The 16,415-nt window shown below is 44.8% G+C and overlaps 1 protein-coding gene across 4 annotated transcripts in view; it reads left to right on the top strand.

Annotated features, from left to right (window-relative positions):
• The window catches only part of LOC104932643 (nuclear receptor coactivator 2), a 45,436-nt gene that overhangs the window by 21,550 nt on the left and 7,471 nt on the right, over window positions 1-16,415 (top strand). For all 4 annotated transcript variants that reach the window (XM_027288433.1, XM_027288438.1, XM_019267426.2 and 1 more), the window contains 9 exons: window positions 2,629-2,739; window positions 3,605-3,777; window positions 8,934-9,037; window positions 10,235-10,412; window positions 10,642-10,830; window positions 12,332-12,433; window positions 12,514-12,654; window positions 12,771-12,918; window positions 14,487-15,717. In XM_027288433.1, the coding sequence (XP_027144234.1) occupies window positions 2,648-2,739; window positions 3,605-3,777; window positions 8,934-9,037; window positions 10,235-10,412; window positions 10,642-10,830; window positions 12,332-12,433; window positions 12,514-12,654; window positions 12,771-12,918; window positions 14,487-15,717 (2,358 nt within the window). In that variant the 5' untranslated portion in view covers window positions 2,629-2,647. The remainder of the gene's footprint in view (window positions 1-2,628; window positions 2,740-3,604; window positions 3,778-8,933; window positions 9,038-10,234; window positions 10,413-10,641; window positions 10,831-12,331; window positions 12,434-12,513; window positions 12,655-12,770; window positions 12,919-14,486; window positions 15,718-16,415) is intronic.

The following is a 16,415-nucleotide window of genomic DNA, read 5'->3' as shown; positions in this document are numbered from 1 at the left end:
GGCGTCTTTGAATTGGTCTACAAGGAGTAGACTGTCACAGTTTAATACTGATATCTTTATATGACCTACATAAACAAACAAGACCATCACCAAGGAGACTGGCTGTTTCTATACAGCTAAATTCCTCCTGCCTGGTCGTATTCAACTCAAAATTAATGAACGAGGCAGTGGAAGCACTACCGCTTTTGTCCACAGGGGCCGCCAGAATCGACGCAGAATGAAAGTTGTTGAGCGCAGTTCGTAGACTCGAGAGGTGTAAGTCTCCAAGACCTTAATTATTTTTAAAATAACGTCTATCACACTAACATTCAACAAATAAAGATGCTCGCTCTGTTGTTATCGTCTCTGAATACTCTAATACTTGAACTAGCTCGAATTCACGTTGGCTGCAACAGATTTCTGTACTGATCGGTGTAGTCGTCTCCTCTCCTCTCATGGTGTAATTAGGCCATTCTCTCCTCCTCCCTCCTCAGGCCTGATTATTCAGAGCAACAGATGCCCCCTCTTCCCATTTTCTTCTTCCTCTCGTCAACCCCCCCTCCCCAGCGTCCACACCCGTATTTTATTTTTTACGCTTGCAGTTGTCAGTTTGACGTCCGTTCTGCTGCTTTTTCTTTTCTTTCTTCCATTTTCACTGTCCGTTATTTCTCTCTCATCTCCTTTTCTTTTCTCTCTCCCCCTCCCTCCCTCCCTCCCTCTTGTTTTCTCTCTCCCTTATCCCTCTTTCCTGCCTTCATCTGCTCAGTATCAGCCCCACAGACCGGCTGTTATGTAACAGTCAGGTGATGTGTTGGCCCATTGAAGTGCCTTAAAGGCCTACCGCCCTGACAAACACGGCTTCTCCCTGCTTGTAACTGCTGCACTCCGCCTCATCGGTGTGTGTATGATTGTCATATCAGAAGATTACGCCCACCAAATTATTTTAGACTCTGTGTTTAAAAGCTGAACATAGCTAAGGTGCCACACGGTTGACTTAATTAGAGTGCAAATAACTGCTGGTGTTGATTTCAATCTCGTTGGACTGCTGACATCGGATCTGCTGCTGTGTAGTCGAAGCACTTAAAGGTTCAGCGTGTAACATTTAGGATCTCTTGGCTGAAACAGAATATAATATGTTTTCATTAGTGTATAATCACTTAAACACAAGAAGTGTTACCTTGGAATGAGTCCACCATGTTTCTACAATCCAAACAATGGGTCTAGATAAGGTTTCTTTGTTCATAATCACTGTAGTATCTCCTAAATGCTTGGATGGGGAGTTTGATGCGAGTAGGTTGCAATCTCACAGTCTTACCGCTAGAATCCAAGAAGAGAAATCGAAGCTTTGCCACCTGAACTGTGACGTCACCAGTCAAAAACAAAAACAAAGACAAAGAACGCATCAGAAGAAATTTCATTTACAGACCAACAACCATTAGAAAAGTAGACAACATACAGTATGCAGTCTTTTTATCTAGACGTGCTCAAAGTGGGTTGTTGAAATCCCACAAAGACAAACACGGTGTTGGGCCAACAACAAGATGAGTTTTGTCATCAGTGTTTGGGAGAAGGTCTAGCAGCATGAGGTGACCATATGGTGTAACTTTCCCTGCCAATGGGTGTTTCAGTTTTTCTTTCCACCTACCTACCTACACTTTTCTCCTTTTCCATTCTCACACAATACTTTTTAGGATCACGACGGTAATTTCCAAGACAGTTTTGGCTCCAGACGCGATGACGGCTTCTATTAAAGGCCGTCAACTCATTTGCCAGAAACGTTCATGTTAAGAACAGCGCGGCGGATGCCTACATAATTAGCTATTTCTAACTGAAGTAATAAGCGACACTTACTGTATTCCCGCTGGGCCTCCCACATAATGCCTGCAGGCACATTACACTGGTACACTGTTTTAATAATGCGTGAGGAGCACACTCTCTGTTTGATAATGTATCGTTCAGACAGGTTAGGTACATTATCTCTTGTTTGTATCTGTGTTAACAACAGCAGCATCCTCGTTACGCTTTTTTAACATCAATAAAGAGACACGTTAACTCCACCATGAGTTTCACAACAAACAATAAGAATATCTTTGAAATCCTGAGTGTGTTTTCTCTCTGGAAGCTGAGCTCTTTGGCTCCGTGCTGTAACAGTGACTAAATATTATGACAGGCACTTCCTGGTATCTGATCTGAATTTACATTGTTCAAACAGGTCCCGACACTGTTTTTACTGTTGGCTTACAATAACTGTAAAAGAGTACTGTTAACACACGGCGATGCATGTTATGTTTACCAACCGCCACATAAACAGTTGGCGTTGTTTACACCCTGCGAGTCTGTGTGTGTGTGTTGGTCATGGTAAATTGTGCAGGAATCGAAGCAGGAACTACAAACGTTAGCAAGTCTGTCTGTCTGTCAGCACGATAATGCCGCAAACATGCAAGATTCAGTTACATAACAGAACAGAATAGATGTATGTAGATAATGTAGTAGAATGAGTGAGTACACCATCATCTGTAGCTGTATGACCAACACAATCAGCTGAATGTTGTTCTGAACAGGCTTAAACTGGAAGTGGGACCTTTTTTTAAGCTTTAAGTTGATATGTGCTGATCATAAATCTCTTTCATTCTCTCCTCTCGTCTCTAGGTGCTGATATTTGCTAAAGATGAGTAGTGGGGGAGGGAACACCCCGGAGCCCCCCAGAGGGGGAGAGTCTCTGAAGAGGAAGGACTGCCAGTCAGACCTCCTGGGCCCCAGGTGAAGACCTTCATCCTCCATCTGCAGTCTCACTCTAACACCACTGCATCCTCAATGCAACATGATACAACAGTTCTACCACAATACTTAATAATAATAATAACTTCACGATGCTTCATAACCTTTAACTTAACTTCAGCGCAGTGCAATCCATTATTAATTATCCGCATCCTCGTTACAGCCTCATAGGGTTGGGTGTCACTTATTGATTCCCATTGTTGATTCTTGGTTCCATTTCAGTATGAAAAAACAAAACAAAGATGCTTTTATTTCCAACAGATAATAAAAAGTAATAAATAATTTATTTTCTGTAAATGGTTAAACTAAGAAATGTGCTTTTTATTCGGGGCGTGAGAGAAAAAGCTGGGAGAGAGGGAGGAGGTTGGTGAAAAGAGTCGAGGCACTCTTGGGTCGATGGAGGGAAAAAATGCTGCGGCAGCATTTTTACAGACGACAGTTTATATAAAGGCTAACAAGTCATTGTGCTTTCGGTGTCCGGGAGGATGTATGAAGGTTGTAGTGAGTGACGATGTACCGAGTTGCACTTGTGCTGAGGTTATAACGAGGACACGCGGATGTTGTAGTTCAGGTCGTGACGAGGTTGTTCAGAAGTTGACTCGTCTGTCGAGCGAGGACGACTGTGTGTTTCACAAAAGACAAAATAATCACACACAAAATCATGCACAGAAAGAAGTGCATCAACAGAACGGAGCATTTTCATGATGTAAGAGTGCAGCATTGGTGAGGTCTGCAGCCATAATGCTATACAGTTACACATGGCCAACTCAAGTGTAGGAGTGCTCAAACATTTAAAATTCATGAATATTTAGATCCTCACCTTCCTTCTCACATCCCTCTCCTCCAGCCCCAAGAGGAGCACTGAGAGGAGGAACCGGGAGCAGGAGAACAAGTACATCGAGGAGCTGGCCGAGCTGATCTTCGCCAACATCAACGACATGGACGACCTCAACGTCAAGCCGGACAAATGTGCCATCCTCAAAGAGACGGTGAAGCAGATCAGGCAGATGAAGGAGCAGGGTGAGGAGCGACGCGCTGTGTCCTCTTCTTTGTGTTTAATAGAGCTTTTGTTTGGCCCCGCTACTCCTTCTATTACAGTGTCATATCCTGTACGTCTATATACTGTATGTCAAAACACGAGGCTCAGTGTCCGTCACATCTGGACTGACCAGAGAAAGATGTATAATACTTATAATACGCAGGCCGCATAAATAAAAATAGACGCAGTCCCGGTGACATCACCCACAGGTTTTCTGAAGAACCATTGTGAAGCTAAAAGTGCGGTCGGCTCTGGCGTCGCCATCTTGGCAGTGCTGCTTTTGCTGGTTCCCTGGACTAATCCAAAAAATGGGCAAAGACGTGAGGCGTGAGCTGAGGTGGTCAATCGAAGCGACCACGCTCTTAATCCTGCATAACTTTAAGCCTTAATATAATGTGAACAGGTGAGTTGTATATAAATTCACCCTCAGTACAGTTGTCATGAACGGGGAAATTAGCTACAGAGATCCAAACAGTTTTTTGTAACAGGCTGTAAACATGTTTATTTCTGCTGTGAAGGGAAGTGGCAGCAGTTTTGGCACTTAATTTCACAGCCATGGAGGTTGGCTGCTTAAAAATAACCCTGAAAACACAAATGTTTATGGGTAGCAGCAAATGGATGTGGACAGTCTGCATTATTCCAACTGAGCAGCATCAGAATGAAGTCTGGAACGAAGATTTTCAAACCCTCTTCCCCTTTATCATGGAAAGCACACGAACAAGTTCGTGTGACGCAGCTTTTAAGTTGAAGGCCGTCGATCTGGCTATCCAGGAAGGAAACAGAGCTGCTGCACGTAAGCTTGGCGTTAATGATACAGGCACTAATGTTACATGCTCTGTTCGGAAACAATCAGTTCAGGTATATGAATAAACATTTACGATACAAAATCTGTCTGTGTATCCGGTAAATATCTCAATCTCAAATTTCTCAACCTGGATATCGGCTTATAGTCCGGGGCGGCTTATATTCAGGTGCGCTCTATAGTCCAGAAACTACGGTAATAATAATAATAATAATAACAATAATAATTGCACGGGCTCCTCACAGGTTATACTTGTCCATATGAACAGCCTAAATTTAGAATTAGAAATGACAGCGGCCAACAGAAACTTTGTTTTTTCACATGCATTGAGCGTGAACCTGAAACATTCAAATCCTTTCCCAGTGATTGGTCTCAAAATGTTCCTGTATGTCAGTTCTCACCCCATCCGGTGTCTACCGTGTGGTCAGAACTGAAGGCTGTAATGTGGCTTTAACACACTCTGAATAATAATAATAATAATAATAATGATGATGTGTGTGATGGAGACGATGGTGGGACAGACTGAGGAGAGCTGTTACGTAACACTGACCGACATGATGTAAGTCTGCGTCTCGCTCTGTCAACGTCCCCGTCTCTCTCTCTTCCTCCCCCTTCTCTCCTTTCCTTCACCTGCCTTTCTTTTTTATGTCTCCTACCTCCTACGTCCTCCTCTCTGTCTTTTTCTGCTCTCCACTTTTTTCCCTATCCCTCTCTCACCCTTGCAGAAAAACACCATTTCATTTTTGTCCAGCCTTTCCTTTCCTTTCCTTTCCTTTCCTTTCCCTTTTTCCTTGTCTTTCCTTTCCTTGTCTTTCCTTTCCCTTTTTCCTTTCTTTCCTTTCCTTGTCTTTCCTTTCCCTTTTTCCTTGTCTTTCCTTTCCTTGTCTTTCCTTTCCCTTTTTCCTTGTCTTTCCCTTTTTCTTTGTCTTTCCTTTCCTTTCCTTTCCTTTCCTTTCCTTTCCTTTCCTTTCCTTTCCTTGTCTTTCCTTTCCCCTTTTCTTTGTCTTTCCTTTCCTTTCCCTTGCTCCCTCTTCCTCTCCTATCCATCCTCCATCCTAACTCTACCGCCTTTGTCCTTCTCTCCTCCCTTTCTTTTTCTTTGCTCTCCTCCCCTTCCCTCCTCTTTCCAGTATCCATCTTTCATCCCTCGTCAACAATCTTGTTTTCTTCTTTGTCTCCTTTCTTTCCTTTCCTCTCCCCCCTGTATTCATTCTTTCTCTCCTTTGTCCCCTCTTTCTCCCTCTATCACTAATTTTTCTCATCCTTCCTCTCCTCCTCTTTTTGTTCCTGCAGTCAGCCAGTCGGTGTCCACGTGTTTTAGCTCTGTTTGTGTCTGAAAACAACAGCTGAATAAGCACACACACACACACACACACACACACACACACACATACACACACACACACACACAGCTGTCTGCTCTGTCTGTTGTCCAGCAGTCTTTCTTTCTTTACACTGTATAAGTGATCGGTTGGATTTTGGACAGAATGTTTTGATATCAAGCAAAAGTTTGACACCATGAGAACAAACAGAACATCGAATCAAACCAGGTGAGACCAAATCACGACAACAGAAGATTTGTCTAGTGCAGCAAAAAGGTCACCTGGCTAACACAGAACATACACATAGACAAAAGCAAATAGTATTTGTGTGTGTGTGTGTGTGTGTGTGTGTGTGTGTGTGTGTGTGTCAAACGACTTAGCAGTGTGTGTTTGGCCCACAAGTCCCATTTAATTGCAGGGTCATATCATAGATGGAAGATGAGTGTAGGTGTGCTTCCATTTGTGTCAGCTCAGCAGTTGTTCGTACTGTGTGCTGAGGCAAAAAAAAAAGAAATGTCGTGTGTGTGTGTCTGTGTGTGTGTGTGTGTCTGTGTGTGTGTGTGAGGGTGTAGCTGAAAAGCTGACTTTAGAGTGCAGCCAAACGTAAGGGGTGTGTGTATTACATATAACCTTTTAGTGGTGTTCCAGCATGGACAATAATTTCAAAATAAAACACTGATGTAATGTTAATTAGAGATATTTGATGATATCATTAGAGATCATTTTTATAGATTTCATAATAATATCGTTGGCTGCGATAATCGTGTAGTGAACACTTTTGGAGTAGCTGCAGCTCCCAACATGTTCAGACAGAAAAAAATGTTTTCACCTCTTTTATCAATTTCTGTTTTTATTCTGGAAGAACTGAGTGAAATGTGCATTGTTGCTGTGACATTGTGCGAGACGAGATGAAGTTTACTCAGTGGTGTCACACTAAACTTCCTTTCCATTCCTTTCCTTTCCTTGTCTTTTCCTTTCCTTTCCTTTCCTTGTCTTGTCTTTCCTTGTCTTTTACTTTCCTTTCCTTTGTCTGTCTTGTCTTGTCTTTCCTTTCCTTTTCTTTCCTTTCCTTGTCTTTTATTTTCCTTTCCTTTGTCTGTCTTGTCTTGTCTTTCCTTTCCTTTTCTTTCCTTTCCTTGTCTTTTATTTTCCTTTCCTTTGTCTGTCTTGTCTTGTCTTTCCTTTCCTTTGTCTGTCTTGTCTTGTCTTTCCTTTCCTTTTCTTTCCTTTCCTTGTTTTTTATTTTCCTTTCCTTTGTCTGTCTTGTCTTGTCTTTCCTTTTCTTTCCTTTCCTTGTCTTTTACTTTCCTTTCCTTTGTCCATCTTGTCTTGTCTTGTCTTTCCTTGTCTTTCCTTTCCTTTCCTTGTCTTTTACTTTCCTTTCCTTTGTCCGTCTTGTCTTGTCTTGTCTTTCCTTTCCTTTCCTTTCCTTGTCTTTTACTTTCCTTTCCTTGTCTTTTACTTTCCTTTCCTTTGTCCATCTTGTCTTGTCTTGTCTTTCCTTGTCTTTCCTTTCCTTTCCTTGTCTTTTACTTTCCTTTCCTTTGTCCGTCTTGTCTTGTCTTGTCTTTCCTTTCCTTTCCTTTCCTTGTCTTTTACTTTCCTTTCCTTGTCTTTTACTTTCCTTTCCTTTGTCTGTCCTGTCTTGTCTTGTCTTGTCTTTCCTTTGTCCGTCCTGTCTTGTCTTGTCTTGTCTTGTCTGTCTTGTCTTTCCTTTCCTTTGTCCGTCTTGTCTTGTCTAGTCTTGTCTTGTCTTTCCTTTCCTTTCCTTTCTTTTCCTTTCCTTTCCTTTCCTTGCCTTTTACTTTCCTTTCCTTTGTCCTGTCTTGTCTTTCCTTGTCTTTCCTTTCCTTCCTTCTTTCATTACTAAACTAAATTTCCTTTCCTTTGTCTGTCCTGTCTTGTCTTGTCTTGTCCTGTCTTGTCTTGTCTTGTCTTGTCTTGTCCTGTCTTGTCTTGTCTTGTCCTTCCTATAAGCGTGTGGAGAGAGAGAAAGTCACGATGTCTTGCTAACACATCATATAATTCAACAGTCTTTGTTGAAACTGACAAACATCGAATGTGTGATTCATGGCACAGTTCAAACATCTTTGCATTAAACTCCTTCAGGTTATTGAAGTATGTTATAATCGATATAGTTAAATGTGAAGTTCTCTTGTTTTCAAGCTGATGAGCTGTGAACTAGAGGATGTTGAGTGTTTGCCAGTCGTGCAGACCGGTTACTGTCTAACCTGTTCGGTGCCCGTTTTGCAATGCAAACGTAGATCAACAGTTCTGTTCATCACGTTTCTGAACATTAACTCGACTCCTCCACGTTTCCGCTGTCACTGTGAACTCACCACTGGTCACGCCACACAGAGAGTGCAACACACTGTATATTGATTTTTTTGTGTACTGCAGCTTTAATTGGCTCCTACCTACATGACGGCCGCTGCAGGCTCTACAGTGACAGGGTTTAAGGGCTGATGACTCGGTACAGCTCTGGTCCCACAACAGGAATGTCAGCTATGTGGCCTAATGGGGCCATGGGAAGCTTAACAGTCCAGTGGTACAACCAGGGAGGAGAGGGGAGCGGGGACTGGCCTCTTAATGTGACTGAATGTGTGTAACGCACTGCTCGTTAGCGCAATGATACCCATTCTCCATGACATTTGAGGAACTCAGATCAGTGCATCGTCACATGGGTGGAGGACTGATGTTTTGGTTAGAAGCAGAAGCCATGACTGATTCAGTGAAAGGTCCACACAAACACACACGTGTGTGAACGGGTGTGTTTAGGTCTGCGGGCGACATCTTCACAAGAACAACAGATATTTTCTTTTCCTAGAAAACATCCGCCGAGAGGCAGAGCTAAAGTAAAAGCAAGAAAACACACAGTCAGTATGTCAGTATGTTTTTTTTTTTTATGCTGTTCTGCATTTTACATAAACAAACACATCAAAATGAAAGTTTGAAAACACATGTCTGGTGTTTTAACTCCCTCTTTTTTCACGTTTCTCTCCGTCTCTTACAGAAAAAACTCCGGTGGCCGACACCGAGGAGGTGCAGAAGGCCGACGTCTCCTCCACGGGACAGGGTGTCATCGATAAAGACGCCCTCGGCCCCATGATGCTCGAGGTAAGTTCAGTCCGCCTCCGTTATCACACTTCTGAGGAGGTCTAAAGGTGAAACCGAAGGTGACACAAAACAGAACATTCCCCGGAAGTGCAACGATGACACTGAGAGCGATTACTCAAACAATGGCTCTTTGGCGACCTACTAAGACCTTGTCACATATTCTTGCACGACAAAGAGGAGGAAGTTTGAATTAAACGTGTGTGTGTGTTCAGCGAGGCGGCGTGTTGTTGTTGTTGTTGTTGTTGTTGTTGTCTGAGTCACATTTAGAGCCGGCGGAGCGTCTTTCTCACTTCACACAGTGACGCAGAGAGATAAGAGTTCCTCTGGCTAACGGCAATGCCGTCATCAAGCCTGCTCTACTGTGTGTGTGTGTGTGTGTGTGTGTGTGTGTGTGTGTGTGTTGACGTATAACATGGGACCCAATGAGGTATAAATACCTTTTCTGAAAAGCCAGATTAGAAAAGGAGGGGAGGAGCTTCACACACACACACAGAGGCTATATATAGCTTTCACCGGCTACAACATTGGCTGAGTTGTCATCCTAGCCAAGACCCTTTCTATTCTATTCTATTCTATTCTATTCTATTCTATTGAAGCAGGCAGACGCTCAGCAGGAGGCTCGTGTAGACATATGGCAGACTAAAGGACAAATCACAGTCTGCACATATCGGTGGAAAATGCTGAGTTGACAGGAATGAAAGAATAGAAAGATGCACACACACACACACACACACACACACACTAGAGAGGCTGCTGGTGTAGCACACAGTATTTTTTTTTTAGGAGATTTCTTTAAATTTGTGTCAGTTTTCCCCCAAAAAATCTCCAGATTTATGTCGACATTTCCAAACACACACCTCTGCCTGAGACTGCTTTTCTGCTGTTTCTGTTGTACGCAGTAAACACGGCTCTCTGCTGGCGACCGTACATCAGAATTAACTCGAATGCAATGACAAGAAGTGAAACTGGAGGAGTAAAAACCTCAAGTTTCATATTCACATCTGTTACATGAGTTTAATCAGCGTTGGGTGGAAAGTTCAAATGAGTCCTTGTCTTAACTTTCTTTTTATTTTTGTCTTTCCGTCCTTCTTGCTTCTTCCTCTAACCTCCTTCGACTTCTTCCTCCTTTCTTTTTTCTTCATTTACTTTCTCTCCAAACTTCCTCAATATATTAACCATCTCATCTTTTCTCCTCAGGCCCTTGACGGCTTCTTCTTCGTGGTCAACATGGAGGGCAACATAGTGTTCGTCTCGGAGAACGTCAGCCAGTATCTGCGCTACCAGCAGGAGGAGCTGATGAATACCAGCGTCTACAGCGTGCTGCACGTTGGCGATCACGGCGAGTTCGTCAAGAACCTCCTGCCCAAGAGCCTCGGTAAGAACCACAGGAGGTTTTACTGGAACATCAGCAACGACTTTTAGTTCAGGCTCATGTAGCAGTATGTGTGGTCTTACTAATCACGTCCTCTGACATATCCCGCGTTTCCCCCAAAGTTATAGCAACCACGACGGTGACCAAATGAAACGTTACCTTGAATAAATATGATCTCTGAGCTTTTAACCTTTCCTTCTTGTTTTGTCGTCTCTCTCTCTTCATCTCGCAGTCAATCACCGCGGCAGTGATTCGTCCAACAGGAACAGCCACACGTTCAACTGTCGCATGTTGATCAACCCTCACGTCGACGGTGAAGTGCGGCCACCGTCTGACCAGCAGGACGCGTCGCAGCAGAAGTACGAGACCATGCAGTGTTTCGCCGTCTCCGAACCGAAGTCTATCAAGGAAGAGGGAGAAGGTATCGCATCACAATCATCATATTTAACCCTCTTTTGTTATCCCTTGTCTCTCTATTTGTTTCTTCTCCCACGTGTTCTTTAATTTCTTCTTTCGCAATCTTTCCATCTCTGTCTTGACTTTCTGTCCTTTTCACATCACTTTTTCCATCCCTGCTCTCCCTAGTCTCCTGTGTCCTGTCCCCCTTTTCATCACCACTCCTCTCTGCTTGTCCTCCCATCCATCCACCCGGGAGAGACTAATTAGCATGTGGCACTTTGTCATCTTCCCATCTTATCTTATCACACGCGCGTACACGCTGGGGAAAAGAATCTGTCTGGCGTTCTAATTTTAGATGTCTGACAACCAGATATTGTGCCAATCTGTCCCCCGACAGGAGGAGGAGGATGTCTGTTGGACAGACGGAGGGCTGCAGGTTGTGACAGAGGTTAAAAAGGATGTTAAAACTCAGATTAGGAGGTCTTGACACGGTTAGGGGAAAGCTGTGGTTGAAAATGAAGAATGAGACTGACGTTTAGGTCAGTGGGGTTTGGATATGGCTTTGTTGGTTAGCGCTGTGGCCTCGCAGCTAGGAGGTTCTCGGATCAGATCCCCTAGCCTCGACGCTCTCTGTGTCTCGTCTCCCAGCTGCTCTGGCTTCCTCTCACAGTCCAAAGACGTGCAGGTTTGAAGGCTCTGTGATAAACTGTCTGGCTGACCTGCCTCTCTCCTCCATTATGGAAAATGGATGGATGAATGAAATTAATTTCCCCAAGTGGGATTAATAAATTAAATCCACTGTCACCAAGAACCTTGTAGGAGAAAACATGTCGACCAATCACAGTTATAGTACACACACACATACAAACTATACAGCTGAAAGTAAACAACAACAGAAATATTAACTTAAAATAGAATTTTAATGATTTTAATTGAGTAATTTAATGATTCAATAATTGAACCGACAGAGCAGAAACTGAAGTCCTGTTTGGTCAGACTCCTGCGGGCACAGAACCGGTCAATTAATCACCACTTATTCACCTGCTAATTAAAATTTTAATTTAAATTCATCAGTTCATTAACTGATTATGATTAAACAAAGTGAGGTCCAGTGGAATATTCCAGGCTGAGGTTGAAATTTTAGTAGTATGACGTTGAATACCTCGGTTTGTTTTGGATCTTTTGTGATTTAATTAAAAGACGATGAAGCAAGCTCTTTGAAGCACACATTATTATTATTATTATTACAGAGGGAGAGACGGCGTGATTAATAAGGCAGACCTGTTGTGTTTTTAAAGATGGAAGCTGTGAAGCTTTATCAGGTGGGGAGCAGGAACGAGACCACCCAAGAGAGGAAGAGCGAGCTCACACGCAGAGTGGAAGTCTTGCAGGGAAAAACAACGGTCACTATTAGAACCTCTTTGTTGTTCTAACAGCCGAGCTGCCTCCTTTATCCTGATACACACCATATATCCCGTTGTTAGTGAAGAATTATTTTGACCCGTGCTTTTCCGAACATGCAGACTTCCAGTCGTGTCTCATCTGTGTGGCAAGAAGAGTCCCCGTCAAAGAGAGACCCGTGATGCCCACGTATGAGAGCTTCACCACACGGCAGGACCTCCAAGGTAGGACTGGAGAATAACCCCACTCCTCCATTACATCGAAAACATGCGGGTAATCTGTTAATCTGCTCTACCTTTTAAAGGTAAGATCACGTCCCTGGACACCAGTCTGCTCCGTGCGTCCATGAAGCCGGGCTGGGAGGACCTGGTCCGGCGGTGCATTCAGAGGTTTCACCTGCAGAACGACGGGGAGATGTCCTTCGCCAAGAAACACCAGCAAGACGGTGAGTAAGACAAGCCGAAGCTCACCCTGCAGCCGGTTACGGGACAACCAAACCTTGCAGTTCTTAGGCTCTGTACATAATAGTAAGTGTAATTCTCTATGCCTGTCTCTTCGCAGTGTTGAGGAACGGCCACGCGCTCAGCCCTCTGTACAGATTCTCGCTGGCAGACGGCAACATCGTCTCGGCTCACACCAAGAGCAAGCTGGTCCGATCGACGGCAACCAACGAACCACAGCTCTACATGTCGCTGCACATCCTGCAGAGGTACCACAGACTCTTTCCATACCTCCGTCTTTCTCTAGATGGATCTTTTAAGGAATTTATTTTCTGAGTTTGTTGAATAAGATCTGCTCCTTAGTTTCCTGTTCAACGTTCAACCTTAAGCTGAATCTCTTGATAGAGTCTTGAGACCCAAGACCCAAGTTTCTCCAAACTAACCTTTCATAAAACTCCCTCAGAGAAAATGATAATTTCAAGACATAAAGACTTTGATTACATAATAAAATAGTTTATTATCTGCAGCGTCTCTCCCTCCTCTTCTTTCCCCTGTCAGTCTGCGTGTCAGTCACATGTTCTCTCTCAGTGTTTGCTTGATTTGGACAAAGAGGGGATACAGCAGTGTAGATTAAGAAACAAAGAGCCTGTTATTCAGAACCGCTGCCACATGTATAGACCAAAACTGACACAAGCGCTGCCAGTCAGTCCAGTCTACAGTATCTCCATCCCTCCTTCCCTTCCCCTCCCACCACCGGGAGCGACTGCGACTCAACCGGCATCCAGCCTTTGGTATGACCATTCAGAGTCAGCGATTGGCCGGCGGTCAGAAAACAATGCCAGGATTGTTACCCGGAGCACTCGCAGATCAATGGGGAGAACTTGGCCTTTTTCACTTCCACAAGTTTCAGATTGAAAATTATCACAATCGGAGCTTTGTGTGTGTTTGCTGCGGGGCTGAAGAGGACTCGTGTTTAAAGTATCTCTCTTACTGCTGCATGCCTCTTTACAACTTTGTTTTCTCAGTGGTGTATACCGAGTTATTTAACCTCCCCATGCCGTACTTCTTACTGAATCCTGTTTCAATTTTTTCTACTCAATAATCTGTCGTAAATGTTGTATTTTAGATAGATGCCTATTCAGATTTAGAAAGTTTAGAGTGTGTAAGGGCTGAGAACGTTATGATGGACGTATATGAGCCCTCATATACGTCCATCTACCACTTCTATGCTCAGTTATGTCTCATAAGTTGTTAGCAGTTTTTGGGTTGACACCATTTATTGTACAGATTTGGCGCCGAATTTGACCTTGATAGAGAATGGTTAAAAAACTTTGATTTCTGTCAATATATACGTAGGAAAATGATCCATCCTCTGAACGCCCTCTGTCTCTAGTTTGTGGTTGCACGGTTTCATGAGGCTGTGATTATCGTAGAGGTCACAGCAGGTCATTTTAAACAGTGAGGTTTAAGTTCCTAGAAAATGGTCTCACTATAATCAAATGGCGAACGTCGTCACACATGAGTTGGGCTCATTGAATCCACAAGAGTTGCAGCAATTTATGCAACTCCAAAAGTGTTCAGGGACTCCAGGGAACTCATGGGAACCCAAAGAACCCATTTTTATTCAAATATCTTGAGGTGAGCAGTCAGGAGACCCCTTTAACAAACCTCTGAAGGACGGTGATGTCGACTGAAGACGTTGCCGTGTCCCCACTGGGTTGTAGAAGTTAATACCAGTTAGAATATCACTGTTTGTTGTAATACTGGGTCATGCTTCTAATAACTGGTGTTTTGAAGGTTTTTAAATCTCCTTGTGTCTGTTCTCTTTTGCTTCCAGGGAGAACATGGGTGGCATGACCACAGACCAGAGCATGGCCAAGCCAATGACACCAACCAGTGCGAGCGCTCCCTCTCCTTCTCCCGACGCCGGTGTCACCAGCAACATGCTCCACACCACCATGACCTCTGGACGTGGTTTTGGGGCCGTACCGGGTCGGGCAGCCACGCCTCAGGGAAACAGCCACGCACTCAAGCTGGGCAGCCCTTCAGCTCAGGGAAGCCCCAGCGTCACGTCGGGGGCCCAGGGTGCCGTGCTGTCTCCTTGTCATCGCCAGAGTCCCAACATGGCGGCTAGCAGCAGCAGCTGTAGCAGCCCTCACCTTTCCCAACATCCCCCTGGTTCTTTCTCCCCTGTAGCTGGCCTCCACTCGCCGGCGTCCATATGCAGCAGCACGGGAAATGGCCAAGGGTTCAACTCCCTTAGTGCACTGCAGGCCCTCACTCAGGGCCACAGGGTTTCCCAGACGCTCACTGAGGGACAGCATCCAGAGTCACCTGACAGAAAGTCAGCTGGCCTTCAGAGCCCTCTTCATGGCGGCAGCGCTGGTAGCCAACTGGCTAAGAATAATCCCAGCATAGAGCCTGACTTATTTGAAGCTTTTGGGGATCAGCAAGGCTTGTTGTCCTCACAAAACCGGGACGATGAGCAGGAAGAGGGGAGAGACGGTGACCCCGACGGCTTCGGAGGTGACGGAAGCTTAGGGGAGCTCGGCGACGCCTCGAATCGCCTCCTGAACACAAAAGGGCACACTAAGCTGCTCCAGCTCCTCACCACCAAACTAGAACCCTCCGACCCCTGCTCACCGCTGCGGTCCATGGGCGACGACCAGGACTGTAAGGACCAGCTGGCTGGGCTCGGGGGTGTGGTCGGCGCTGGGCACAACAACCACTCCACCTCATTAAAGGAGAAACACAAAATTCTCCACAGGTTGCTGCAGAACAGCGCCTCGCCCGTGGAGTTGGCCAAGCTGACGGCCGAGGCCACCGGAAAAGACCCCATCGGTCCAGAGTCGGCTTCGGGGGACAGCATCGCCGCCCTGGGTGAACTCTGCCCAAAACAGGAGCCTGGAAGCCCCAAGAAGAAGGACAATGCGTTGCTGCGCTATCTGTTGGACAGAGATGATAACACCATCCTGGATAAAGCCATCAAGATGGAGCCTGGCGATGGACCGAAACTGTCCAGCATCAAGACGGAGAAACAGGAAGCGGGTTTCAACATTGCGGACCAGGTGAGTTGTAGTCCATGAAATCAGAGGGTTGAGGGGTGAGACACATTTCAAATCAAGACTTCGATGACGCTCATTCGAACCAAAGCAAACTCATTTCAGTAACACCACGATTTCACCGTGCCGCTCTCTTTCCGTCATCGTCATCATGCTTATTTAAAGCGCAGGTGCATTGACCTAGTTGAAGTTAGTTAGTTCCAGGAAGGGAGTTAAAGGCTGAGTTTTTTCAAAAAGCCTGACATCCTCCGAGACAAAGGCGGCGTTCCTACCAGCAGCTGGACAGCGGAGGCTGCTGCCGGAGGGAGGGGAGGTTCTCCCATCCTGGATGGATTGGTTTGTAGTTTGTGAATCAAGTCGAAGTGCCAAAAATGTTCTTTGTCGGGTCGAGGTTGAAGCTGTCGAGACGATATTTCAAAGCGGCTGAGGAAAAGAACGTCAGCGTGTCGCCAGCGTTCGCTTTCCTGTGTTCAAATGAAATGAAATTTTTACATTAAAGGAGATTCAAATGACAAATTAGGTTTGATTGAATTTCAGCACTTGTTGTTAGAGAGTACAGGAGAACAGTGGCTGTATATCCGGGTTACGGAGCGTGTGTTTGTGTTAGACTGTGTACATACAATTAGATTACAGTGTATTTGTGCTAGCGTGCATCACGTGTGTGTGTGTGTGTGAGAGAGAGCAAACGTGACAGTGTATGCATC

The sequence above is a fragment of the Larimichthys crocea genome, chromosome II, assembly GCF_000972845.2.
Source record: "Larimichthys crocea isolate SSNF chromosome II, L_crocea_2.0, whole genome shotgun sequence".
Lineage (NCBI taxonomy): Eukaryota > Metazoa > Chordata > Actinopteri > Sciaenidae > Larimichthys > Larimichthys crocea.
This window is presented reverse-complemented; position numbering and strand designations above follow the sequence as displayed.